This window comes from Tripterygium wilfordii, chromosome 15 (assembly GCF_013401445.1).
Source record: "Tripterygium wilfordii isolate XIE 37 chromosome 15, ASM1340144v1, whole genome shotgun sequence".
In the NCBI taxonomy this organism is placed as follows: domain Eukaryota; kingdom Viridiplantae; phylum Streptophyta; class Magnoliopsida; order Celastrales; family Celastraceae; genus Tripterygium; species Tripterygium wilfordii.
The window spans coordinates 13,698,135-13,726,128 of record NC_052246.1 but is presented as its reverse complement, the minus strand read 5'-3'; the positions used below and the strand labels follow the sequence as shown (position 1 = coordinate 13,726,128).

At 37.7% G+C, this 27,994-nt stretch overlaps 4 protein-coding genes across 6 annotated transcripts; 3 read left to right on the top strand and 1 right to left on the bottom strand.

Moving 5' to 3' along the window:
- The first annotated feature begins 8 nt into the window (after nucleotides 1–8).
- On the top strand, nucleotides 9–6,132 carry LOC120016653 (putative disease resistance protein At4g19050). The gene is made up of 3 exons (XM_038869528.1): nucleotides 9–253; nucleotides 1,172–1,251; nucleotides 1,870–6,132. The coding sequence occupies exons 2-3, from the start codon at nucleotides 1,197–1,199 to the stop codon at nucleotides 5,676–5,678; spliced, it is 3,864 nt and encodes a 1,287-aa protein (XP_038725456.1). The 5' UTR covers nucleotides 9–253; nucleotides 1,172–1,196; the 3' UTR covers nucleotides 5,679–6,132.
- Nucleotides 6,133–11,028: 4,896 nt separating this feature from the next.
- On the top strand, nucleotides 11,029–17,007 carry LOC120016461 (putative disease resistance protein At4g19050). Of its 3 annotated transcripts, none has more exons than XR_005471988.1 (4): nucleotides 11,029–11,202; nucleotides 11,749–11,833; nucleotides 12,132–16,116; nucleotides 16,432–17,007. XR_005471988.1 is itself a non-coding variant. In XM_038869244.1 (3 exons), the coding sequence occupies exons 2-3, from the start codon at nucleotides 11,800–11,802 to the stop codon at nucleotides 15,890–15,892; spliced, it is 3,795 nt and encodes a 1,264-aa protein (XP_038725172.1). In that variant the 5' UTR covers nucleotides 11,029–11,202; nucleotides 11,749–11,799; the 3' UTR covers nucleotides 15,893–16,278. The 3 variants fall into 3 exon arrangements, 1 of the variants encoding a protein (XP_038725172.1); XR_005471987.1 differs by having other exon boundaries at nucleotides 16,285–17,007; XM_038869244.1 differs by lacking the exon at nucleotides 16,432–17,007 and having other exon boundaries at nucleotides 12,132–16,278.
- A 421-nt stretch (nucleotides 17,008–17,428) lies between these two features.
- On the top strand, nucleotides 17,429–20,707 carry LOC120016463 (MOB kinase activator-like 1A). The gene is made up of 7 exons (XM_038869247.1): nucleotides 17,429–17,564; nucleotides 18,747–18,795; nucleotides 19,015–19,123; nucleotides 19,384–19,477; nucleotides 19,553–19,686; nucleotides 19,857–20,020; nucleotides 20,454–20,707. The coding sequence occupies exons 1-7, from the start codon at nucleotides 17,542–17,544 to the stop codon at nucleotides 20,526–20,528; spliced, it is 648 nt and encodes a 215-aa protein (XP_038725175.1). The 5' UTR covers nucleotides 17,429–17,541; the 3' UTR covers nucleotides 20,529–20,707.
- LOC120016462 (transmembrane protein 45A-like) lies at nucleotides 20,505–25,150 on the bottom strand. Its single transcript, XM_038869246.1, has 4 exons — nucleotides 24,966–25,150; nucleotides 23,886–24,280; nucleotides 21,721–22,216; nucleotides 20,505–21,397 (listed from the first exon to the last, which is right to left on the bottom strand). The coding sequence occupies exons 2-3, from the start codon at nucleotides 24,230–24,232 to the stop codon at nucleotides 21,733–21,735; spliced, it is 831 nt and encodes a 276-aa protein (XP_038725174.1). The 5' UTR covers nucleotides 24,233–24,280; nucleotides 24,966–25,150; the 3' UTR covers nucleotides 20,505–21,397; nucleotides 21,721–21,732.
- Between the last annotated feature and the right edge of the window lie 2,844 nt (nucleotides 25,151–27,994).

Here is a 27,994-nt window from a genome sequence, read left to right as displayed (position 1 = left end):
TACCCACAGCCCAAGAGGAGGGAACGAGACAATTTGCAGTGAGGTCAGTCAACAGGCCAAGAGGAGGGACGAGCCAATTTGCTTTTGTTTTTTTAAGCAATTTGCATCCAAGAGCGTGAATAATAAAGAAAGAAGACTTCGGACTTCGGAGTGACTTGGAGGAGTTTAAATGGTGAAGAATAGAAAACAATGATCTGGGAGAGAAACAGAAGCTTGTTTTACCTTCAGATCTAAGCCAGAGACTGCTTAACAGGTTTTCTCACTATCTGTCTGTCAATCTTTTTCTTCTTCTTCTTCTTCTCTTCAAATTTGGTTATGGTTTCTTTGCTGCCAATTTTACTTAGTAGTTTCTTTTTCTTCTTTTTTACACATATTGTACCCTTTTGTATCTTGAAGCTCTGACAATTAATCGCTAAAACTTGTTTCGTTGATTGTTGACCTAATTTCTGTGTTTGTTTTTTTTGAGAAAGAAAATTACTGTGAACTTTTTTGTTGGTATTACTACAATTATAGTCGATTATTGTTTGTGTTGACTTAGACATCCTAATTGGACGCCATTGATGGGGAGTGTGAAGGTGTTGAACTTCTGTATGCTAAATCTGTTTCTCATGAAATACTACCTGAGATTTTCTTCTCACATTCATCATCATCCGAGTCTTATACCAAATTGAGATTTTCTTCTCATGTTGCTTGGTAAAAGTTGAAGGAATTTTGTATGGTCCAATTACTTCTTTGATTTAGCCTCCATTGTGGGAGCCTTGTGCTTGGTAGTTGTTTACCTTTACCTTTATTCTATCATTACTTCATCATATCCTTTTAGATTTATCATCCCACTATGAGATCCAAGCAAAATTTCCATTTTGATTTACCACGGAAAGTTAAATCTGTTTGATCGGGTGCAAATTTTGTTGGGTTGGGTTACTTCTCTGATTCTATTATTGCTTCATAACCTTTTGTACTCCCTAAGTTGCTGCTTTTACTCGCCCATGTAACTGAACTGTCTGGTATTAATCTGCATACGGAAAATAAATTGTTTTGTTAGTTGAATTGTAAGTAAAAGGTTGAGTTCATTGTATTCTAAAAGCTAATTAGGCTATTATTTTATAAATTTTAAATACTGGAGACGTGGATATTACTATATCCTGATTATTTCAGTCTGTGCCATTTACAGGACATTCTTCTATCATTGAAATTCCATGGCTGTCCCTTCAGCAAAGATGGAAACAGCTCCAGCCAATCCGCTACAAGATAGTATGACCATGCCTTTTAGATTTGATTGATGCATTGGACGTACCTTTTTGCTTATAAAGATGTTGACCTATTAGTTACAGTTACTGAATATCATATTGAACGCATGATTCCGAATAAAAAAAAAAAAAAAAACCCATGAAGACAATCACAATCTGCTAGTGTATTTAACTTTTTCTGATAAAAAATGTTTATATAAACATTATTCGGAAAAGAAAAGAAAAAAAATCATGAAGACAATCACAATCTGTTAGTGTATTTAACATTTTCTGATAAAAGAATTTGTATGCAATGCAAGATGTAAATACTGCTATTTACTTGGCGAATTCTAGTAATTGTACCTTACTATCTTTGAGGCTTTCAGTTGTACATGCCCACCAAATGCTTAAAATCAACAGGCTGCTAAACACCTTCAGCTGGTATGGTATTTGGTTAAGAAATGATAATGAACTGGGCAAGAACGTAATTTGTAATTGGAGAAAAAGAAAACTCGTGGATTGCAGTACCCAATAACATGATTTTTCTGTTTTTTTTGACAGATAAAGTGGTTTGATTATATGCTTGGTTGACATTTACTTAATCATGTCAGAATTATAATCTGGCATTCTTTGTACTTGGCAGTGGACCTTCACCTACCTACTGTGGAAAACGAAATAAGTGACATACTGAGAATGTTAAGTGTCAGAGCAGAAACTGTTGTTGTTGGGGATGCTGGAATTGGCAAAACATGGATAGCGAGAGAGATAAGTGCCCGTGCAATCGGGGACAGATTATACTTTGAAACTGTTTGGGTCTCCATGAACATAAAACAAGAGAAGCATGCACTGGTTGAGAACATTGCTCGGCAGTTATCTCTACATTGCATTGCTGAGGAATGGGAAGATGATGATGTCACTTACCAAAAAAATGGTGAAGATGATGTCAAGGAGGAACAGAAGAACCAGGAGAACCATTTGTCGAGCCTGAGGCAGCAAATTTGTAAAAAGCTTGGGGAGTTGAGTGAAAGAAAGGAATGCCTTCTGTTGATATTGGATGATGAGGGAAGTAAGATGAAGCAAAAAGAGGTTTTAGAGGAATTCCCAAACTTTGAGGATTCATTAAAGCTTTTGATTATCAGAAGAAAAACCTCAATTCCCAAATCTGGTGAGATTAAGAACAATGATCCCTCAATTCCTGAATCTAGTGAGATTACGAGTGACAGCCGCCCAATTTCTAATCCTGGCATGATTGAGCTTCAGCCGCTGACTGATGAAGAGTCCGAGAGACTGTTAAAGAGATTGGTTCAAAGCAAGATTTCTGGGTCAGGTAGTTTCCTGAAATACTCTGCAGCTATTGCTGCACGGTGCAAAGGCTTGCCTGGAGCTATTAATGTGATTGCAGAAGCCTTAAATCATGTTGATGTTACAGTATTGGAAACTGCTCTGGAAGAAGCAGCTGATGGCTCAACTCCGATAATATGCCATGCATATGACAAGCTGCCAACTGCTCTGATTGACTGCTTCTGGCATAGCATGAATTATTTTCGTGAATTTGGCGGTGTTCACTACAATGTGCTGATTGCTCACTGGATTATTGAAGGCTATTTCAATCACTTTGATAATGTGGAGAAGGCATACCAGAAAGGGCACCAGGTTTTGACACAGCTTATAGATCGAGGCATGCTAAAGATGCAAGATGACAATTTTGTAGTCACGGAAGGAGAGACACTGGAAATGATTGACATTCGCCCCCGTGGATTTGCTGGCACAGCTTGTCTGGGATTGCCCTGTGTGCTGGCTTATGAGCAAGATATCACAGGGACAGATGGTACAAATGTTCTTGGGAGAATCACAAAGACTGATGGTATGATTAGAACGTTGCGGAGCAGCAGAGTTTGGGAAAAGATCACCACAATTCTGATTGATGGGAGTCATTTCTGCAGAGAGGTCCCTGAAAAATTCTTTCAGCGCATGGAGGACCTCAAAGTTCTGGCCCTTTTTGATCCAATGCTCAAATCGTTGCCATCCTTCTCCAGAACAGCTAATCTGCTTGTTCTTGTGCTCAGAGGTTGTGAGCTATTGGAGGACATCACATCCATTGCAGAACTTAAGACACTAAATGCTCTAGAGATATCGGGTTCTAGCTCTTTGACGAAAATTCGAGACGATTTTTTCAAGCACATGCCTCAACTTCGAAGCCTTAACCTATCTGCACTTCCAATCAAAGGATTACCTTCTAGTATTTCTAGTCTGAATGAACTGCGTTGGTTCATCGTCAGAGAATGTCCTAACTTAGAAACAATGCCAAAACTCATAGGATTGAAAAACCTTGAGGTGATTGATGTCTCTGGTGCTGCCTCTTTGAAGAGTTTCCAAGAAAATTTTGAATCTCTTCGAAAGCTTCAGATGCTTGACGTTTCCGACACAAGGATTAATAAGCATCCAATTCTAGGGGAGATAAAGGAATTGAGACGACTTATTTATAGAGGCTGTGATAAACTACAAAATTTGCGTCACCTGAAAAAATTATCTGGTCTCCAAGTTCTGGATCTGTCTTGTTCTGCAATCCGAAACCTCAAAGAGGACTCTTTAGGAGATATAGGCCTTAAAATCCTTGATCTATCTGGATCTGAAATTGTCCAATTGCCTTCCAAACTCGATAGTCTGATTGAAATCAAGTTGAGTGGTTGTCTTCACATCACGCAACTGCCATGTACAACCTCATTCATAAACCTTGAGAAGATTGATCTTTCTGGTGCCATCAAGTTCTCAAAAATTGTAGATATGTCTTTCGGACATATGAAAAAACTTTGGTACCTCAACTTCTCAAATACCAAAGTTGAAGATCTTCCGTCCCTCTCCAACCTTAGTAATCTTCAGAAGCTCTTGCTGAAGGGTTGTTCATGTTTAAAAAATCTGCCAGAAATGCAAGGAGTGCAGGGGCTTAAGGTGCTTGATCTCTCAGGCTGTGAGCAACTGAAGAATTTGGCTTCCTTGAAAGATTTCAGAAAACTGGAGGTTCTTGACCTTTCTGGTTGTAGTATGATCCAAGCAAACGAAAATGAGTCCCTCCAGCACATGTGTAGTCTTCAAGTACTCAATCTTGACCAATGTGGTGCAACTTCTCTGAGTAAAGTTGCAGCAGAATCCCTGGAGTATCTGACTTGTCTTAAAATTCTCAAGCTATCTGGAATTGCAGAAGACATTCCATCCTTCTCCAAGGTCTCCCAACTTAGCAACCTCAGCGAACTGTCACTTAAAGGTTGTTCAGGCCTAAAAAATGGGCAACATGTGGAAGTTCTTTCAAATCTTGTGGTTCTGGATCTTTCTGGAACCAAATTTGAGACTCCACCCTCTCTCGATAAGTTCAACAAACTCTGCCAGCTTGTTTTAAGAGGTTGTGATTGGGTAAAATCATTGCCTTTTGAGTCACTTATTCACTTGGAGATTCTTGATTTGTGGGGAACCAAAATAGAAATATTCCCCTACAGGGTTGCGGAATTGACACAGCTAAAGAAACTTTACCTTCCAAACTCAAAAAGTATACAGGAAGTAGACTGGGCTCAGGTCAAGCGACTACCTAAGGAAGTAAACTGGGAAGAATGCGGTATCCCTTCTAAAGCTCATGTAAATGGGTCATTAACTGTTCAGAATTTTTTCGAAGTCTTGGAGCAAAACCCCAACTTGATGGATGCATTCTCGAAACAATACCTTTACTTCTCAGTTTGCCTTCTTGATGAAAAGGCAAAAGATCGAGATGGATACTGTCATCAAAAGAAACCAGAAGGCACCAACTTCCAGTCTCAACTCCTATATTCTGAAAAAAACAAACGGTGCTTGGAAATTCATGGGACCATTACACCGGAAACATTTCCCAATGCCTTCAAGAATGTTCTTATAAATGCTGAATATGTATCTTTGATTGAAAACATGTCTGGCAGTTTGGCAGCCATGTTAGGTGCGAGTGAAGTGAAGAAACTGGAAGGTTGTTGGCTGCAGGGATGCGCCATAATGAAGAGTATTTTTCTTGGTGAGGATGGAGATGTTGGATTGGGGAAATATCTTAAGATTCTGTGGATCTCTAATCTGCCTAGTTTGGAGAGTGTATACAAAGAGAGTGTGCAGCCAGGGAGCTTTGAGAATCTTAAGTGTTTGCATTTAGATTGTTGTCCGCAGCTTGTGGATATGTTCCCTGCATCTCAACTGCCATTAAACCTTGAAGTCCTTAGAATAAAATTTTGTGATAATCTGCAGATTCTGTTCAGACGGGGTGAATTGGACAAGTGTTCGTTGGGAAAGCTAAAGACATTGCATCTTTTAGAGCTACCTGAGCTTTCAACCATTGGAGTTAGATTGCCCTCTTTAGAAAATTTTGATGCCAGTGAATGCCCAAAACTGGAGAAGAGAAAGGAGGATCTCAAAGTTGGCATGTGCGAATGTGGCAAGTGCTGAAATGGAAGAGAGCTGCTATCAAGGATATGGTAACAGTTAGTGAAGCTCTGTCTATTGTTTCATGTGCAAATGTTATCAGAGGATGCCAAATGCAGGTGTTCGAAGTTGGGGCAGGTTTGGTTTTGAGGAAAAACCTTCTATTGTACCTTAATTGCTATATGTGTGTGTGTATTAATGTATGTATGATCTGCTTAGACATTGATGTGTGTATGTAAACAGAATCTTCATGCTTTAGCTGTAAGCTGTTGATATGGAGTCATTCTTTTATCAGCTACTGTTAGAGGGAAAGACAGGGATGGTTTGGTTACAGAACTTGTACACTCTGATGTGTATCAGTAATCAGTGCACGGAAAAAAGGTTTGAATTGTGAATAGGTGGATTTTTATGTTGGGGCTATGGGCTTAAATTGTTATATGGGTTTTGATTTGCTGTTAAAGCTTGAAATTTGTAATGAGGTTTTGGTTTGGGTTTACGAATTTGGTGTTTGTTCTTTGAAATCGATCGTAGTCTTTCTAAATGGAACCCATAAATAACTAGAATCTCTCCTGATAAGTGATAATTTTTTTTAAATCTTCAAATAAAACAAAAAAGATGAAGCCGTAAATAATTCAGTATAAATAGGCCTGAGCCTTTTTTCTCAAAACTTTATCATCATCCGACTATTTTATCTCGGAAGTCTAGGCTAAAACAGAAACTTTGCGGGTTTGAATTCCCGTCCATGAACCTAAAAACAAAAGTTGAATTGAAGTTTATTATTTGTAAATTATCAAACTACTAAGTTTACACTATTTACTCCAATATTATAAATTTACACTAAAAGTTTTATAAATTTACATCCAAAATTTAATGAATGGACTCCAAATAAACTTGGCAATTGCCTAAATTTGAAGATATTTTTAGGGATAAGTATCACAAATACCCTCTAAGTTACGAAAAATGATCAATTCAACCCTCTATCTTTTTTTTTGTGTCAAATGAGCCCCTCAACGTCAACTAATGGATCACGTTTGCCCTTCCATCTATGGTCCGTCAAAAATTGCTGACGTGGAGACCAATTTCTTATGTGTCATATATATATTTATATAATGTGAGTAATATGTGGAATTATTTACATGGAATTTGATAAAAAATTAAACTTAAATTTCATTATACTAAACCCAATTCCAATTGGGGTTTCAGTCTTACGATTTTTTCCCACCTGCGCCACTCTCGCTTGTTGCGCTAGGGTTCTTGCAGCTTGCAAATTTGATACTGAGTCTCCCTCCTTGCTCAGGTATCCCTTTCAGTTACAATTTGCCTTTCGATTTGGGTATTATGTTTTGATTTGGTTTTCGAAAATGGGTGTCGATCTACAATATGTGTTTCGATTTGGGTTTCAGTCCTTGTTTGTTTCAATTTGGGTTATTGCAGTATGCACTAGGGTTCTTTGTGTTCGATTTAGATACCTTTATGTTTCGATTTTGGTTTCTGTTTCTATCCCTTTCTGTTTCGATCTACAATATGTGTTTCTATTTGGGTTTCGATCCTTGTTTGTTTCGATTTGGGGTATTGCAGTATGCACTAGGGTTCTTTGTGTTCGATTTAGATACCTTTATGTTTCGATTTTGGTTTCTGTTTCTATCCCTTTCTGTTTCGATCTACAATATGTGTTTCGATTTGGGTTTTGCTCCCTGTTTATTTTGAGCTGGCTCTCATTCTGTTTCGATTTTGCATTGACTAGGTGTACTTCTTTGTAGTTTTAATCAGTTATACCTTGTTTGATCCAGTAACAATGGTGAACCGGAAGACAAGAGCTAAGCGAATTAGAAGGGTGAGAAGACGTTATGTGATTCTTTGTTTGTTGATAAAGACATGTGTTCTGTTTAGTTAATGTCTGCATTTTTTGCAGGAATCACCACCAAGTTCTGACAGTGATTATAGTGATGCTGAGAAAGGAGAAGAAAGTGAGGAAGAATTTCTCCCTTTGGACGATTCTTCAGAGGATGATGAAGAGATCATTGCTGCTAGAGAGAAAGTTATGAATTTCGGCAGAGGATGGAAGTCTGTGGCTATGCTACAGGAAAGTGACAAAGAGGATGATGGTGACAATGCAAATGTTACTGATGCTGATATTGGTGGTATTGATGTAGATGATGGGGTTGGTGGTAGTGTTGGAGATGCTGGGGTAGGTGGTAGAAAGGATGCTGAAGAAAATAGTGAGTCAGATGGACATTTGAGTGAATATTTGGAATCTTCTGATCCTGGCAGCTATGGAGAAAACAGCGAGGAGGACCCTGAGTTTAGAGAAGATGTTATCATAAAGAAGAGTAGATATTCACATTTCAAAGGCAATAAAGGTATACCCTCTTTTGGGCTTGGCATGTTATTTCAGTCTAATGATGAATTTAAAGAAGCTGTCACAACATATGCAATTATGAGTAGGAAAGATATAAGATTCACAAAAAATGAGCCCAAAAGATGCAGAGCTAAATGCAAAGGGGCTGCTGATTGTAAATGGATTATTTTTGCATCCTATGACAAAGTGATTGACAGTTTTCAAGTGAAAACTTATGTGTCTGAACACTCATGTGAACCAAAAAAGGTATTGAAGAGTCTGACCACTAAGTTTTTAGTCTCTAAATTATATGATCTAGTAGCTGCACATCCAGAAATTAAGATTAGATATCTGAAGCCTTTTATGGAGAGAACATTGCAGTTAGAAATTAACTTAACTCAATGCAAAAGGGTTAGGAAGAGAATATTGGCTGATTTGGTAGGTAATTGTGTAAAGGAGTATGCTAAACTCAGGGATTATGCTGAGGAGTTATTAGTTTCTAACCCCGGTTCCACTGTTTCCTTACTCACTGATAGACAAAATGAGAATGATCCACCATCATTTAAAGCATTTTACTGCTGTTTCAAAAGTTGCAAAGTTGGGGTTTTAAATGGATGTAGACCAGTGTTAGGAGTTGATGGTTGTTTCCTTAAGGGGTTGGTAAAGGGTGCGCTACTAACAGCAATTGCTAGGGATGGGAACAACCAAATGTTCCCTGTTGCTTGGGTTGTAGTTCTAGTGGAGAATACTGGGACAGCTGAGGGAGAGCTCTGGACAATAATAAGTGATAGACAGAAGGTATGTTTATCATGTTTTGTTTAACTTTTTAATCATTATGTTATGTACTGTTTATCTGGCATATAATTCAATACGATTATATGTAGGGATTGGTTGAGGCTGTTGCGGAAACATGGTCCAAAGCTGATCACAGGTTTTGCTGTCGACATTTGTATGCAAATTGGAGCAAGACACACTCAGGAAGACATTTGAAGAACTTGTTATGGGCCCTAGCTAAGTCCACCAACAAGTATGATTTTGATAAGAATTACAAGAATCTTGAGAGAGTACACCCAGAGGCTGCTAAGGACTTGATGTTGTGTGATCCTAAGCATTGGTGCAAAGCTTTCTTCAAAGCATGGCCAAGGTGTGATTCAAATGATAATAACTTGTGTGAAGCATTTAATGGGACAATAGTTGAGGCAAGAAGCAAGTCTATAATTTCTATGTTAGAAGATATTAGGAGGGCAATGATGAGGAGGTTTAGGGACAAGAAAGTTGGTGTTAATTCATGGAAACATGAGTATGGTCCATTGATACACAAATTTTTTTTGCACAATGTGAATGAGAGTCATGTATGAGTGTCTGAATGGAATGGGGGAGGGAGTTATGAAGTCAGACATGGTTCTAATCAATTTGTTGTTAGATTAAGAGAAGGTGAGTGCACATGTGGGGCATGTCAACTTTCTGGAATCCCTTGCCCCCATGCCATCCGTGCATTACATGATAATGGTGACAAGCCTGAAGATTACATTAATCTTTGGTACAAAGTTGAGGAAAATGCCTGGGAGGCCAAAGAAGAAAAGGAGGAGGGAAATTAATGAGAATGTTTTGAAACACAAATTGCGCAGGGTTGGGAGGCCAGTAACTTGCAATGTTTGCAAAGGCAAAGGTCACAATGCAAGAAACAAAAAATGTCCAGGAGCCAGCAGCCAAAGGAGTACCCTCACTGCATGTAGGACACCAAACCAGCAGACTTCTCCTTCCATTGCTTCTGCTTCCATTGCTACTGCAAGCATGGAAGGGACCACAACTGGCTCATGTCAAACTACACAAGGACAGTCTAGCAATTCATTGGCTGCACCAAGGTCTAAGTACGTCAGCCGTTTTCACAAAGACTGCAGGGCTAAGAGCAATCCAAAGAAGAGAACAATTCCCACTGGTCTTGGTCTTTATATCAATCCCGAGATAGGTCTATCAATTCTCAATGTAAGTAATGGGTAAAGTTTACTTTCAATTGTTCTATATTTAGATTGTGATGAAAATGTATTGACACAGGATTTGTTTGTCTTTATTGTAGCCTGGAACTTCAATGGCTATGATGGTCGACCGTGGAAGTCAAAATTCCATGACGAAGAACAACTCATCCCAGAATGAAGCTGGAGGTGGAGGTGGCTCTTGAAGAATGGATTTTATTGTCTCACTATTTGGAATTGTTATGTTGTTTTTGTTTGTTATGAACTTAGTTTCCCTTCATTTAATGATGGTTTTTATTGTTACAGTATCTGGATTTCTATTGGGACTTAGTATCCCTGGAATTGTATGAATTTGAATATCTATTGTCTTGTTTTGTAGTTGATTTGGGACCACTGAAGTATCCTGTAAGTCTTATGAATGTTGATATATGGATTGCAGCTACAGGTTAAGTATATGAAGGTTTCGTTTGACCCTATTACATAAACTGTGAGGACTTAATTGACCCATCTCATATTCTTAAAGGGCTTTGTAGACCCCAGAAAAAAGTGAACAAATAATTAAAATTTTTAAATTGGCTAAATGTAAATAAATTAATTCTGCCATGTGGCATCAATGTATTGGTGGTTGTACACGTGGAAATTGATTTAAAAATAAAAAAATTACAGCTCAACACTTAACGGCCACGTCATCAACGTTTTGACGGAATAGTGACCCAAGGGCTTGATTGACCCATTAGTTGACGTTGAGGGGCTCATTTGACACGAAAAAAATATAAAGGGCGGAATTGACCCTTTTTTGTAACTTAAAGAGTATTTGTGATACTTATCCCATATTTTTATAGAGAAGTATTCTGTAAAGTTAATATTTTCTAATTCAATATATTAAATATATATTAATTTTTTTTAATTAAGTATTTATATGTCATTCTAAATAGGGATATATATGTAAAAGAAAAAAAAATTAAAAAATAATGTAAACTTAATAGTTTGATTTTATTCTGTTAATAAACATTCAACGGACAAAAATGCAGAAAAAATTAAATAATGCAAGAAGGCACTGTAGCGGTGTCACTGACATGCTCCATGTGTGTAGGAAAAACAAAAAAGAAAAGAAAAGACTCCGGCAGGGGAATGCGAATTGACTTGGAGTTGGAGAAGCTATCTATCTAACGATCTGGGCAAGATAAAAGAAGACACTGATCGCTACTGCTCGAGCTTGTTGTGCCTTCAAATCCAGGTTTTCTTCTCTATCTGTGCATCTATCTATCTTCTTCTTCGTGTTCAACAAGCCAGTTTATCTTCTTCCAAGCTTTTAAGATTCCATTATTTTCTATCTTCTGTTTGTGAAATTCGAACCTTGAATCCATTTCGTTAACGGATAGTGTTATATCATCTTCATGCTGGTTAATCGAATTTCTTCTTCGCTGGAAGAAGCTTAAGATTATCAATGGAGCATTTGGTAGTGAATCTCTTAATGCTTCGTGCATCGGTATCATAATTGAGTCTGACCTATAAAAGGCTGTCTTATGCTCTTAACATTTGTATTAGAACACATATAATGGTGCTGCATTGGATTTGATTTTCTTTGATCTTTCACTGTCAGCCATATCTTCGTTAAATAATTCCTAATTACGAAGTCACTACTCTTCTTTTTCTTTTTTTAATTAATTGGTTTTTATACTGAAGCTACTAAACCTCATTTTCTTGTCAAATTAAGTTCTTAATCTCTTCTAGATAATTTATTTTCCTATGCTGATATGTTGTCTCATCATGTTATTGGCAGGAACCAGAATAATTGTCTAATTGAAATTGCATAGCTTTTGCTTCAGCGGAAATGGAAACCACATCCTCTAATACCAAAAAAGAAGGTACTTTCATGCTTTTGACTTATCGCATATATGACGCCATTGACTTCTGTAGTGATTGTGTGTTGGTGAGAATGCTTAAGATGAGTAGTTCATAATGTTTATCATGAAAAAGGAAAATCTTGTAAGATAAGTTGACAGTTTGCAGTGATTGATGTAGAAGTAGAAAGGAATGCTATATCCTATAGTTGGTACGGATTGATGTAGCCAGCAAATAAAGGCTTGTGATGATGTTGAAATCTTCCTTTTCTTAATAATGTCATAACTCATAACTCTAATATGGCATTCTTTGTTCTTGCAGTGGACATGTCTAAGTTGGAAAAACAGAAAGATGACATAATGAATATGTTAAGAAATGACAATCTAACAAGCATTGTTTTGGTTGGAGATGCTGGAATAGGCAAGACCTGGATGGCGAGGGAGATACGTGCCCGTGCAATCAGAGAAGGCTTGTGTTATGAAACTATTTGGGTCTCTATGAATATAAAACACGATGAACGGTCACTGCTTGAAAATGTTGCTCAGCAGTTAGATCTGCACTCAACTTTTCAGGAATGGGAAAATGACGACGGAAAGGTGGAAGAAGAGGAGGACTTGAATAGCCTGAGGCAAAGAATTTCTGCAAAGCTTGAAGAAGAGAAATCTGCAATGCGTGAAGGAAAGAAATGGCTTCTTTTAATTTTGGATGATGAGGGAAATAAGATGGATAAAAAAGATGTTATAAATGAATTTTCCAAGTACCAAGACTCGTTGAAGGTTCTAATCTTCAGAAGAAAGAATGATGAGGCCCCAAATACCCATTCTGAGGAGATTGAGACTGAACCATTGATGATTGAACGATTTTCTGATATTGAGTCTGAGATTTTGTTGAGGAAAATAGTTCAGAACAAGCTTTCCAGTTTAAATGGTTTTGTAGCGCACTCAGCAACTATTGCCAAAAAGTGTGCAGGTTTGCCTGCTGCAATTAATGTCATGGCAGAAGCCTTTAATTTTTTTGAGGAACATAATTCTGGGGGTTCCTCATTGGAAGCTGCTTTAGATTATGCAGTGAACAACTCAACACCAATATTACGGCTTGCATATGACATGCTGCCAAGTGATGTGATGATTAACTGCTTTTGGCATAGTGTGAAATTCTTTGGCAAATTTGGTGGTGTCCACTACAATGAGTTGATTGCACATTGGATAATTGAAGGATATTTTTGTCCCTTTGATCATATTGAGAAGGCTTATGAGGAGGGGCATTGTGTTTTAATGGAGCTTATAGATCGCGGCTTGTTGAAGATACAAGAGGCCAATGTCGTAGTTGTGGAAGGAGCAATGCTGAGTATGATTGACCCTCGCCGACGTGGATTTGCTGGAACAGCAAGTCTGGGACTCCCCAGTGTGCTTGAGGATGACAAGTGGAATCTTCTTCAGAGAATCACTTGGACTGATGGTATGATAAAAACATTGTGCGGTAGCAGGAAAGAGGAAAAGGTCTCCACTGTCCTGATTGATGGAAATCGCTTCTGCAGAGAGGTCCCTCAAACATTCTTTCATGGCATGGAGGGTCTCAAAGTTCTCTCCTTTCTGTATCCAAGGCTCAAAATGTTGCCGCAGTCCTTATCTCACATGGCGAATTTGCTTGTTCTTGTCCTCAGGAGCTGTAAGCTACTGGAGGACGTCACTTGCATTGGGGAGCTTAAAACATTAATTGCTCTGGAGATATCTGGTGCAAACTCCCTTGAGGGCATCCCAGAAGATTTTTTTGAGCAAATGCCTCAACTTCGAAGCCTTAACCTTTGTGGACTTCAGATTAAAACATTACCTTCCAGTCTCTCCAATCTGACTGAACTGCAATGGCTCATCCTTAGCCAATGTTCTGGCTTAACAACAGTGCCAATACTTAGAGCATTGAAAAACCTTGAGATGATTGATCTTTCTGGTGCTGCCTCTTTCAAGAAATTCCAAGACAAGAACATTGATTTTCTCCAGAATCTTCGGATGCTTGACCTTTCTGATACTCAGATTGAAAAATTGCCAATTTTGCACAATCTTAGTCACCTGACCCGACTCTTACTAAGAGGTTGCAAATGCCTTACCAAATTGCGGAACCTGCAACAATTATCTTGTCTCCAAGTGCTTGATCTCACTGACGCTATTATGATAAAGGAGATTCAAGACGACTCCTTCGAAAATAAGGAAAGTCTTAAAATCCTTGATCTATCAGGAACAGGAATCGGTCAATTGCCCGTCAAACTTGGTAACATCTCTTATCTCAATTTGAGTGGTTGTCTTGAGCTTCAGAAAGTGCCCAGCTTAATGGCACTCATAGACCTTGAGTCACTTGATCTTTCAGATGCCGTTAAGTTTGAAAATTTTGAAGATGAATCCTTTGAACATCTGGAAAAACTTAGCTATCTCAACCTCTCAAACACAATGGTTAAAGATCTACCATCCCTCTCCAACCTTAGTAACCTTCGTAAGGTCTTGCTAAAGGGTTGTACATTACTAAAAATTCTGCCCACAATGGAAGGATTGATGAGACTAGAGGTGCTTGATCTCTCCGGCTGCAAGCATATGGAGAAGTTGCCGCCCTTGAATGTCTTTAAGAAATTGGAGGTTCTTGATCTTTCTGATTGTAGCTCTCTGAAAGTAGACGAAAATGAGTCCCTTGTGCACAGTTCTTGTCTTCGGGAGCTCAACCTTGATCAATGTGGTGCAACCTCTTTGAGTGAAATTGCAGCTAACTCTTTGGAGCAGCTAACTCATCTTCAAATTCTCAAGCTATTTGGAATTATGAAAGATATTCCATCATTCTCCAATGTTTCAGAACTTACCAACCTCAGTCAACTATCACTAAAAGGTTGTTCGGGCTTAAAAAATGGGCAGCCTTTGGAAGTTCTTTCGAAACTTGAGGTTTTGGATCTTTCTGGAACTGCATTTGAATCTCTACCATCACTTGGTACCTTCAGCAGCCTCCGCCAGCTCTTCTTAAGAGATTGTTTGTGGGTACAAGAATTGCCTACTCTGAAATCATTTATTCACTTAGAGATTCTTGATTTGTGGGGGACCCAAATAAAAGAATTCCCCTATGAGATTGCGGAGTTGACATGTCTAAAGCACCTTGATCTGCCTAGCTTGAAAACTATCCAAGTGGACTGGACTATGATCAAGTGTCTACCAGCAAAGGTGAACTGGGAAGAATGTGATCTTAGTCCCTCCGTATTACATGCAGATTGTGCCCGGCCTTCCATAACTGTGAACGATACCAATATTTTCCTTTTCTTGGAAAAAGACCCTAACTTTTGGAAGGCACTCTCAAAACAATTGTACTTATCAGTGTGCCTTGTTGATAAACAGGCAAAAGGCCAAGATGCATATTGCCTCCAAAATCAACTTTTACTTGGAAATATCTACTTCCAGACCAGACATTTTCCTTATTCTGATAAAAATAACCAGTGCTTGGAAATCCATGGATCTGCTGAAACTAATGGTTTTCCTGATGCTATCAGGAAAGTCCTCATGGATGCTGAGTACATATCTTTGGTTGAAAATGCATCTGGCAGTTGCTCATCTGCTTTGGGAACAATTGGCGTGAAGAACATGAAAGGTTGTTGGCTGGAGAGTTGCACTGAAATGAAGAGCATCTTTTGTGGAGACAAGGGAGATGTTGAATTGGGGGCAAATCTAGAGATTCTATGGATTTCTAACCTTTCTAAATTAGAAAGTGTCTATAGGGAAAATGTGCGGCTGGAGAGTTTTCAGAACCTCAAGTGTTTGCATTTAGATTGTATCCCAGCTCTTGAGAATCTTTTCCCTCCTTCCCAAATGCCAGTAAACCTAGAAGTCCTTCAAATAAGATTCTGTGATAAGCTGCGGACTCTGTTCAAGCGGGATGAATCATGCAGGTGTACATTGGAAAAATTGGGAACATTACATTTGTTAGAGCTACCCAAGCTTACAAAAATTGGGATTAGATTGCCGTCTCTAGAAAAGTTCGATGTCAGGGAATGCCCACAACTGAAGGACACAAAAGAAGATCTCAAACTTGGCTCTTGTGCATGTGGAAAGTGCTGAAATTGAGGAGAACTGCCTTTCTACCTCTGGAATCAGGGATATGCTCTCAACCACAGAAGCTCTTTCATGGTTTAATTTGCAGAGTTAAACCAGAGTAGGTGAGTTGTGGTCAAAAAGACAGATTGCAGCACATATTTGGTTCTGAGAGATTCACATATTTAAACAAACAGCCTTTAGATATCAGCAGGTGCCAATCTTTTTTCTGAAGGCATCTTTAGCTCCAGGTGCGTACAGTTTGCTTACATTTGTTTGTTCAAGCCTTAAATTTGCATATTAGGAGGCTTTTGATATATTCGGGAGGTTGTATCTGATAATATGAGATAGTATATCTTCCTGACTTCCAACACAATATTCTCACTATATATCTATATATGCCTGTGTGTATCAAATAGAACCGACATATATGAGAAGGCATAAAACAAAATCTCAGCCGTTGGTTGCAGTTATTCATCGATCTACTTCTTTACTCCATCCTTGAACATTGTATGAACTGCCGAGGTTATTGGTTTGCAGTTGATAGTTGTGTTAACATTTTGAAGGTCAGGAGCCCGAGCAGGACTTGCAATGAATCCATATCGTTAAGGAATTCTTCCTGCTTGGAGTATTCACGCTCAGCAATACTTGCACTGCGTATTTCAAGCCTCATAAGCCATAAGTCCAGGGGTCCTAGACCTGAACCGGGAATCATTCCTTGTAGAAGCACCCCAATCTCCCAGTAAGAAAGAGCTTCTTGCTACTTCCATGTGACCATGTCCTCAACAATTGATTTGGATCGGAGATGATCAACAAGAGATGTATATTCACTTGATCATGCATTCCCAGTCTCTCATTTAGGAAGTTGGAAAAAATCATGAGAAGCTTTCATGTAGAAGAAACTCAACTTCTTCCTTCCAACCAACCATGGTGGCTGATCATACCGAGCCAAAGGTGTCACACCCATCTCGTTCAAGCAAGCAAGGTATGATCAGTTGAAGGATTAAGTTGTAGTTTGATGCGTGAATGTTATAAATTGAGATCGTTGTAAAGAAATAGTCGGTTGTTTGACAAGCAATTGCATGTGCAGCTCCTTCTTTCAAAATGGGCAAATTAGATTCGGCTCGAACCCCGTATTCTTTCAAAGAAAGGCTAACCGGGAGAAAAAGACGAAAGATATCATTTTAGACAATTTTTGCAAATCTCTTAATGATAAAAGCTTATTTAAATGTTCCATGGAGATCACAAACAAGCTGAGAACAAAATAAATCATTATTGATGGGCAAACTTATTAAGAAACCTGTAAATAATTTTTAACAAACTTAAACTCATAAATGAAAAAAAATGCTCAATTTGTACGAGTATCTAGATTATGTGATGGAAGCCTAGATTATAAAATTTGAGAATCATTCATATAAATAGACACTAGAATGCCGTGCGTTGTTTTCACGACAAAATGGTTTGGTTGTGTCATGTCAATGGAACCTTTTGCGAATAAACAAAGCCTGCCCGAACTGCTGCCCGCTCCACCAACACCCGCTAAAATCTCGAAAAACTCCCTGATACCGACTCGTTTAATTAAACGGAAAAAACCCAGGAAAAAAACCCATTCAGTTTTATAGCCAAAAATAAGACGACTGACGACCCACTCGCTGCCTCTCGCGCTCTCACAAGCTATGAGTCTCTTCGGACTTGGCAGGTTAGTGAATGATTCGTCGTTGATCTCTTTCTTTTGCTCATGTTTTTTTTTTTTTATTGTATGATTTGTTCGTCGTTTAGTTTGCTCTTCCGAATATTCCTTTAGATCGGTTCTTTAGATCTGATCTTCTGAGTAACACTTATAGGTATCAAATGATCTTCTGGGGATATTTATGATATATATTCATTTTCGCTAGAATTTAGCTGTTTTGGAGAATTGCATCAGTTGTTGTTACTGAATTGATTGAAATTTCTGCTGTTAGTCACTTACAGCATGAGTTGTTACTGAATTGATTGTGGAATTTCTGTTGCTATTAACAGCATGAGTGTAAACCATTTTGTGGGTGCATGTGCTGTTTCTGAACGGGGTTTTGGTTCATTACTGAGATGTTGGGGTTCGGTCAAAATTTATGTTGCCCCCTTACATATATTGCCCTTACCCAACACACAAAACAGTAAATAGTAAAGATTAAGTAAATAAATATAACCCTAAACATAACAACTCTAACAATGAATATATGATCTCGCATTTAGAGTCATAAGAGAGCTTGGAATTTCAGGTTTAAAGATCATATGGTAAACATGTAAAAGAATAAGTAATGTGTCAAAATGTTAAGGATTTATCATTTGGGTACAAGATTTGGTTTTTGGAAATGAAGGGCAGAGATTATAGCTTGGGTCATCAAGAAGTTCACGACTATCAAATCTGATGATAGAAGTATCGATTATGATTTTGTAATCTACAGAAATTAAGATAAGCGAATTTAGTCCATTGAAAATAGTGAATCTGTGATATGACATGATGATGCTTAGGGATCAGAAAATTTTGTTGGTCAAATTTAGGTCCATCAATTAGGCACAGTGTCTCCTGAGGGAAATATAGCCTGTCGTTTGGGTATGTCAAAGGGAAGGTTAGGGTTATATGAACGTAAACAGTGTTAAGGATTTGGAATTTTGATAATACTATTTTATCAGAATCTTGGCAACTCTATTCCACGATTTCCCAGTTTTATCTAAGTTGTCTTTTTCTATCGCATGGATAGATATATGCAGAGTGTAAAATTCTGTTTCTGCATTCTTAGCTGTCATTGCGACTGTAATATTTCATTTTTTATTATTGATGCCTTAGTTTTTTTGGGCCATTTTATTGATGAACTCCTTTTGAATTGGTATATCAAAGCAGAAACCAGAGAACATTCCGGCCAAAAAAGAGTGCACCTTCAGGGAGTAAGGTTGTTTCTTCTTTTTTTTCGCTTTTATTCTAGTAGTTATTCGGTCACTTGTTCAATGACGAATTAGTAAATTATTTTAACTGTTCTTGAATTTCATAATAGCAGGTTGTGCAATGTAGAAATTTAAAATTTGGAAATTTTTTGTTTTAACTGAACTTCAGGTTCAAAGTATAGCTTACTTTCATTTCTTTTATAATTTCTTAACTTGGCCTTATGCAGGGTGCGCAGCTTAGAAAGCATATTGATGCCACCCTAGGTAGTGGAAACCTGAGGGAAGCAGTAAGACTTCCTCCTGGAGAGGACTTAAATGAATGGCTCGCTGTCAACAGTTACACTCCCTCTCCACCTCTTCTTCCCCTTTTCATTTTTTATTTTTCTGTTAAGTATTTCAGAGCTTCCGTAGTGTTTGAACTCTTAATCTTTAGTATGAGTTTAGTGCATAACATATTTACTTAGTGATAATTTAAGTACTAACACTTTGTATAGCTTGTTTAACTTAAGTTAGTAATATCTTTTCCTCCTATTTTAACTTGAATGCGTGAATGGTGACTAGTTTTGAAGTATGGTCGTTGAAATTTTCTGTTTCAGCTGTGGATTTCTTCAATCAAGTGAATCTGCTCCATGGCACCCTAACAGAGTTCTGTACCCCTGAGACTTGTCCAACAATGACTGCAGGCCCCAAGTATGGCATACTAATCAGCTGCTGTTCCAGTTTTAGTTGTAGAATTGCTAAACTGATGCAGGTGAAATTTTACAGGTATGAGTATAGATGGGCAGATGGTGTGCAAATCAAGAAACCTATTGAGGTTTCTGCTCCAAAGTATGTTGAATATCTAATGGACTGGATTGAATCTCAGCTTGATGATGAATCCATTTTTCCTCAAAAGCTAGGTAATATTCATGTTTATGTGATTCCTGAGAAAAAGTGATCGGATTCCGTCTATGTTGATGATGATATATAAATGCCTTAGAAGTGCTGTCACTCTCCACTTGGCCTGAGTTATGTGTTAACTTGTACTTTTCTATGTATATATATTAATCGGTTATTTCGAATTATGTAGGTGCGCCATTTCCTCCCAACTTCAAGGAGGTTGTGAAGACTATCTTTAAAAGATTGTTTCGTGTATATGCCCACATTTACCATTCTCACTTTCAAAAAATTGTGAGCCTCAAAGAGGAAGCCCATCTGAACACATGCTTCAAACACTTCATTCTTTTTACATGTGTAAGTCTCTTCAATATTGACTCATGAATTTTATTTGGTCCATCATTCAAGAGAGGTTGTTTCCCATACGCTCACGAATCACAACTGTATTCCATTGTGTAACTAGAAGATGTGGTGGTTATTGCATAATGTTGAACCTTTTGAGGAATACTATGAGGGTGTTGCGTAGATTTGATACTTGTGTCAAGCACTACTACTACCACCACCACCATATGGATGTTTAGGATTTCATACTGAATAGTTCTAAAACTAGCCAAGATCTTAGAATGCATTAGCAGCACATCAGTGTTTGATAAAATTAAATTATTGATATATGCTTTCTGGCACAATACAATTCTAAAATATTGAAGCTACGTTGTTTCATTGACTCAAGACTTCTATAATTTGTTGCACAGTTGCAGGACTTTTTTCTAATAATTCCTGCTTTGTGCAGGAATTTGGGCTCATTGACAAAAAAGAGCTTGCGCCGCTCCAAGAGCTTGTGGAATCGATTGTTATTCCTTACTGAATGGGGTGGACATAACCATAACGACTTTATCAGTAGGGGAATGCATGATAAAAGTAATGAAGTACTTATAATCAGTATTTGACTCTACAGAATTCCTGGTTGCTTCATGATATAAGTTCCTGTGGCTGTGAATTCACCTTGTTTTGAATTTCTGAAATTTATCTTCACTTTCCATGGTTTTTCCCCGTGCATCAGCAAAGAAAATGAGTAGCAATTTTGAAGCATTTGTACTTGGGAGGCTGTTTTATGAATTTGATAGTGGCAGAGGGAGCTAGTGGATTTGACCATAGCATTAAATCTTCCATCATCGTGTGATAACAAAATTTTCAGTAACTTGGACAGAGTATAGATGTGACAAGGGTGGTATTCATGCATGTTGTAAGTTGTGCTTGACCGAATTGTGAGATCGATAGTACCTGACCTTTGGAAGCTCTAGAACCTTTGTTTTGGTTTCTTCTGTTAAGAGCTTTCCATGCTTGATCCAGTTTATATAATGCAGTTGTGAATGGAGGACCTTAGAAAATGATCAACCAGCTGCGAAGATATGGTCGCACCAAATTTTGCAACTTCTTTTGCGAATTGAATTTTCCACACCAGAATAACTGTAACTGTATTTGAGCATTAACTAACAAAGGCGGGTCCATACATCATAACAAGGAGCAGGACTTAATTCCTTTCTTTAAGGTCGGTCTTAAATGATTACCATTAAAGAAGAATGGAGTAATAATTTACAGTGTATTGCGGGCTACTTCTCCTACAATTATTCATTGTCTACTGGTTTCGTGACTTCTGTCTCAGGCTCTCAGCCAGCTTCAGAAATCTCTCCTAACTACAAAAATAGATCTCCTTCAGCAGATGCATTAAAAAACCTGTAGATCCACACAACTACTGTTATCTTCGGGTAAACAAAGCAAAGATCACATTTAACATGAAAAGGTTTCATTCAAAGCTGCATTATAAAGGCAGTTAAGACAAAAATTGCTCAGAATAATCAGTGCAATTGTACATATAAGAGATCTGCCAAGAACAAAAAAGAATTCGCAGGCATGGTGTCTAGTATAGCTTGAAATAACTTACAAACAAACCAGAATAAATTTCTGCACTGGCAAATTTCAGAACTATCAAATTTATCATGAATGATAAGGGAAATTCTATCAAAAATGAGAATTGGGAGAAAGGCAAGATGTCATACCCTCCTTGAACGTCAATCTAATCCATCCTGAACGGTTTGCAATCTTCTTGAATCAGAACGGCCATATCTTGAAGCTGCAAAAGCATAAGATACAACAACTCCAACAAGGACACCAAGGACCAACACAAAGAGCTGGACGTTAGCAAGCTGCTCTCCTCTAACCTCTTTCTCCGTTGATCGACATAATATTTCACTTTCCTTCAGCCGGCAGCCATCTGGCATCATGGGGCCGTAGAGGGTGAAGGCTGTCTGATAGAACCATAAGCCTTGGAGAGCTATAGCGATACCATTACATAAATCAACTGGGAAGCTCGTAGGAATCAGAGCACCAGCAACTGAGGACAAAATGCAAAGCCCGATTAGGAGAACAAGGATGAGATGGTAGTACCCTTCAAGGCCTTTATGGGTTGTTGAATGAAAGTTAAATAGGAGATACTCTGCACTGAACGCTGTAGAGGCAATCAAACAAAGCGCTCCTTCTGGCAAAGGGAGAAAGCTGTACCCAAAGAAATTGAACAAAAAAGAGAGATATATATCAGCAAGACTATAAAAAGGATAAACTTCACTGTTAGTGTCTTAACAGTTATTCGAAGCAATTAGTGCAAGTGGTTAATTTTGCTAAACACTTCTCATATTTCAAAAGCTTGAAGTGTATCTATCACGTAATATATATAATGTTGCTGCAATCGGTATCACACACCACTTGAGGTCTGTGAGATATAGCCAACACCCTGACCTTACATCAAACTGTCATCATATCATGAATTTTTCAGTCTTGAACTAGTATTCTAAACAGGGAAAGATTTAATCTTCTCCGCACTAAAACGGCAACCCTTTACAAGTAACTGAGGTAGGTGACACTGACAACAAACAGCTACGTGAAGTCACTGATATTGCCCGATATGTCGTCTTCAGACAGTTAAAAAGACTGAAAAAAATTATCACTTGCATATTTACTTCGTGAAAGACAGAAAAATAAAACGTTTTTCTAGGTTTATTGCATGTAAAGAATTTCAGAAAGACATATCAGTGACAGAGGCCACTCTTTGCTTCAATGCAATTGGCCATGATATGTACTGCTAATCTGGGGAAAAGGAAGAAAGAAGTTTACCCACCGATAGGGACCTATTCCAAAGAAATATCAACAACAAACGATGAAAAACCCAGTAAAAAGCCTCCAATGATATTCTGATACCTTTAATGCCCTGAAGCTAATCATTTGCAATTGTTTATGGCTCATCTTCAATTTTCCTAATGAGTCTTTGCACATCCCCTTAGCACAACCTTGACTAGGGTAGACACTAACTGCAGGCCCCAAAAACCAAGACCCACTACAGTCAGGAATCTAGCCATACATATAGTGGCCAAATCATTGAAGCAAAGAGTGCCTGACCAAAGCACTCAGAGAAGTAAGAAAACCAAACAAATTAGCAAAGATCATTCTTCTAGCCAAAATCAGAAGTCCACAAGTTCCTCATTCACTTTTCCACCTTTTATTTCCAGTGTATTCTCAGAGAAAATATGAAAATATGAAATACAGTGTAGATTTAACAAGCAAATAGCACAGATAATCAAGCTATCGTCGCATTGATGGGATTCAGATAAAAAAACATAGAAGTGTCTATAGAAAATAAAATACAACATGGATGACAAAAAGACAAAATAAGGCCTGGATAATGCTTAGTCACAAAGTACAGTTTCTCTCTTTCATCCTGCCCCCTCTTCTTTCTCTTTGTCTACTTAACTATTTGTAAGCAAGGCCGTGTTCAGGCATTCCCTAATTAGTTTCCTTAATATATCTACTTCCTAGCTTTTCCCCCACCATGATAAGCTGTAAGATGATTGAAATAGTTATACAAGTGTCTTCAACACTTCCAAAAGCGGTAGTAATCAATACAGCAGTTCAAACTTCACAGTTCAGTTATCTTATTCCCAATCCACAATCTGATTGATAAGTTTACAACTATGGAGCATTTCCACAGAAAAAAGAAAAAGAAAAAGAAAAAACACAAGATTTGGCATGCAGAATTTGTTACAATCAATTCCAAGTAATGACAAAACAAGATTTTGTGTTTCATTTCTTCTTTCAAATAGTTTATCTCAACTACTCCTTTCTTCCCTACATTTCTTGGCTAACATCACAAAGAGAATGAACACAAACTGACCTCGTTTTCTCTGATAACAAAGCAATGACCCCGAATATGAGGAACATGATAAGCATCCCAGAGTGCTCAAAATTATTCATGTGAGATGGGTTCAAGACCCCATTAACAAAATACTTGAGGTGAGGAGCATACAAAAGCTCAATACACAAATCAATAAAGGCACCAACAGCTACCACGTAAAGCTCCAAGTACTTGAGCTTCCCATCAAAACCTGGCACAGGGTTCCAAACATGGACCCGGAATGACTTGGGATTTGATACATAGCGAACCACAGCGCTCCATATGTGCCAGGCTCCAACCACCAAGAACAAAGTCCCTGGCACAGCATGACCCTTGAAAGATCCCATGCTTGTTATGTATGATAGACAGTCTCTAAATCTTTATCCTCCAAGTATCTGCAAATTTTCAAAAGAAGGTAATTATAGTGATTCTACTTTGTATTTCTCAGCTTTCTTTGTTTATATTCAATCTTTTCATTACTTCAAATAGACTTTTTGAAAGCAATGAACATGTGCTAGTCTCACATTAAAAATTGGTGAGCTTCAATATCTACAATTAGAAAAGAAAAAAGGAGATGAAGAACATAATAAAGTAATAAACTGTTATGCAAAATTCTCTTTCAGGTGGGTCTCTTAAACGGTTTTTATAAGTAAACTAACTTTATCTCTCTTTACTTTGACTATTTAAACACGAAACAAACAGATGGTCTTTTCTTATCACTAACATAAACCACAAAATTCTGCTTCCAATCCAGGGACTTCTATTTTCATAGTCAAATATCCCTGCCACTTTAATTGGATAAAACCCACCTATTCATAGTCAACAAATCTAGAAGCTTTCAAAACAAAAGGCACAAACACACACATGGACCTCATCTGGAGAAAAATTCAATTGCAGATCACAAATCCAACAGACCCGGGCACCATACAAAAGAACGAAAACACCCAAATGATAAAATCTAAAAAGAATGAAATGGGTCTCAAAATTTCTTTCAGGGGGTCGTTGGTTGTTAAGGAGAAAGAAAACACACAATCATCAAGAGTAAATAGCAATCGCAATGGTGATTCAAGGTGTACTCACAGTGGTATGATTGCTTTGCTTGTTCCACAAAATCAGAGCTTGATTCCCCCGAAACTATACATAAATCTATGGTATTTTAGAGAGAGAGAGAGACTTTTGGAGAGGATATATGAAACTGTAAAAGCTAAATGATGATGATGGCCGTGGTGACTGGTGAGGATCTCAAAAGGACAGGCACAAAAGGTCGCTGTGATTACGTTGGAATCATATGCCCTATTTTTTATAGGGTGCATCTAAATACACAATTTTTTTACTAAATGCACACAGATGGGACAGATGATTGAATTTTTTGTCAATCATGATTTGACCTGACTGAAAACAGTCAGTCATACAGTAACTTTTGTGTGTAAAAACACTAAGACCAATTTTTCTTACCGGGCCCCACTTCGTAGATCGATGATCTGACCGTTTTGTTGATTTTGGTGTCTATGGTGGTGTTTAAAATGTAGGGTCATGTTCAGTGGGGCCGAGAAGTATGTGATTTTGACACGTGGGGGATCGTGGTCTATCTGGAGATTCGATAATTGAGAATAATTGTGATGGAGCCTAACGTGAGCTGATGAGGGACAAGGGCATCAGCCTGCGCACTCGCTCTACTAATTAATTGGACTATCCAAATCAAGTTTTCTGTTTTCTTTTTTATTTTTAGGTTTTGAAAAATTTGGTACATTATAACCCATAACTTAATATTTAATTATTTAGGGATGATAGAGTAATTTGAGAATGGAATTTTCAATTAATGCAGTTGTAGTTAGTTATATTAGAGATGAGTGCGCAGTGGAATTACCAGGTATGAGTGCGCAGTCGTATATGGACAACTTGATGCATACATGTAACATACTAGTTTACAAATTAAGTTCACGGACGCGTAATCCCACGGTTCAAATAAACCATAGCAAATGTGACACCCACACACTATTGGCATCACATGCCCCCACCATAGCATATGTACGTGTATTTTGCAACTCTTGTTTTTTTTTCCACAGCTTAGTAGGGGGTTATCCGATGCCTATAATTATGTCTCAGTGGACAACGAGTGACCCCAATGTTAGCCATTATAGACTTGGATTCCCTTACAAAATGACCCATTCTATACTCAAAATAATCATCCCCTTGTAAGGAGGTGACAATATTAGTCCAACATACGTACGTTTCAATTCGTTACAACTAGGGAGACACGGTTGCTCATCCTTCTACAGTACTCCACCACTCCCTACACAAAGGAGTTTCAGATCGAATAACGTTACGCATGAACATATTTATGTTCGTTAGTTTCCGTCAATATTCCATCCTTACATTGGGTCTGTACAAGATGTATTACTTGATGAAAATTATGACTTTCTGGCGATAGCTGTTTGTCTTGGTTTAGGCGAACATGCATGGGATACTGTCCGTCGTGACTTGATAGGTGAGTTGGGCGCATTCTGACATGAATATGTTGCAATGTATAGCATAACTTGATGCATACATGCATCATACTCGTTTTAGGTTTCCTCCTGAAACCATTATGATAGAAGATTAGTAATGTAATATGTGAGTTTTTTAAATAATTGATTGTCGATTCAATTATAGGTCGGTTATGAATATATATATATATATATATATATATATATATATATATATATATATATTACTACATGCATTCCCACATGTGAACATTGTATAACTAAAGTCAAATTAACAATACATGTTTTTCCTAGTGATAGACTTTTTTTTTCATGTTAGACGTAGTAGTCACGTTGATCATATGCAATTTGCATCAAATTATAGTAACAAATATAGCATTGTAGAGTCTAATTAATTTCCATGTTTTCATTAAGGTGGCTAGGTTTAATTTATTTATTTTTTTGGTATTATACACCTGAATGGTTGGTTGAAAACGATGCGCATTAATGAGGAGAGCAGAGGAGACAGGTGGGGCCCATAAAATGATTATCATTCTTTCTTTTTCTCTTTCTTCCTTCATCCACCCATACATAGACATGACACACCAAATGTCTTTTTCTCTCAACAGTCTTGTCATTTGTGTGCATTTAGTAAAAAAGTGTGTGTATTTAGCAATTACCTTTTTTATACTATATGCATTCTTTGACTATGACTCATCATAATAGGTTGTCCATGTGATACATGCATTAAATAATCAAATATGTTGCTCACAAAGAAAAATAAAATCAAATATGTGTAATGGGTATTTTTATGCTATTTTTTGGATGTGTTCTTATCTGTTCTTTTTAAAATTAGGGAATCATGAACCTTTTTATGCTTATAAATTATGAATATTTAGATGGTTCCACTTTCTCCCAAATATTTTGACAAAATAAAAGAACAAAAAAAAAGTTATATGAACCTCTAATAGATCATAAGGTGTTAAATTGGGTCTTCGATTTATAAGAATTCATTCCCACTAACTCTAATCCGTTTATTTGTGATTTATTTGTCAAAGGTATGCCAATATCTTAAAAAAAAAGATCGGTTGACTACAACTCTTGGGTTGGATTGGATTAATGCAAGATGGAAAACAAAAACAGCAATATTTGGAATTAGATTGTTGACAGTGAGTTGCTAAATGGCCTAAGATACAATATTATAGTGCCAATTGGCACAACAAGACATCAAAATTCTTGTCCATTGTGATGCCAAAAGGATGGGGGGTTTTTTCCTTCTCTCTTTAATATAACAGAGACCTGGAAAACTACGAGACGGGCCAAAGCCCAAAGAAGGTTCTTTCATATTCACTTTGACTTTGGCAATTTAGCATCAGAAAGGGAAAATGGAATAATTTGGAAGTGCAGGTCGTCCTTTCTTTCTTATTTTCCCGTACATGGGCTTGGGCCTACAATGTGTCGCGTCCTAGCCTCTGTCATGGGCATATCCTTTTTATTTGGGCGTCCGAGTTCCGAAATCCGAGCAACGACGCATATGGGCCTGATCTAGAGTAAAATTCGAATATTGGGACTCAAATGCAGTTACATACATGGCCCAGATCAATCGCAGCCTTCCACGAGGCACTCGCTTCTCGAGGACAGCTC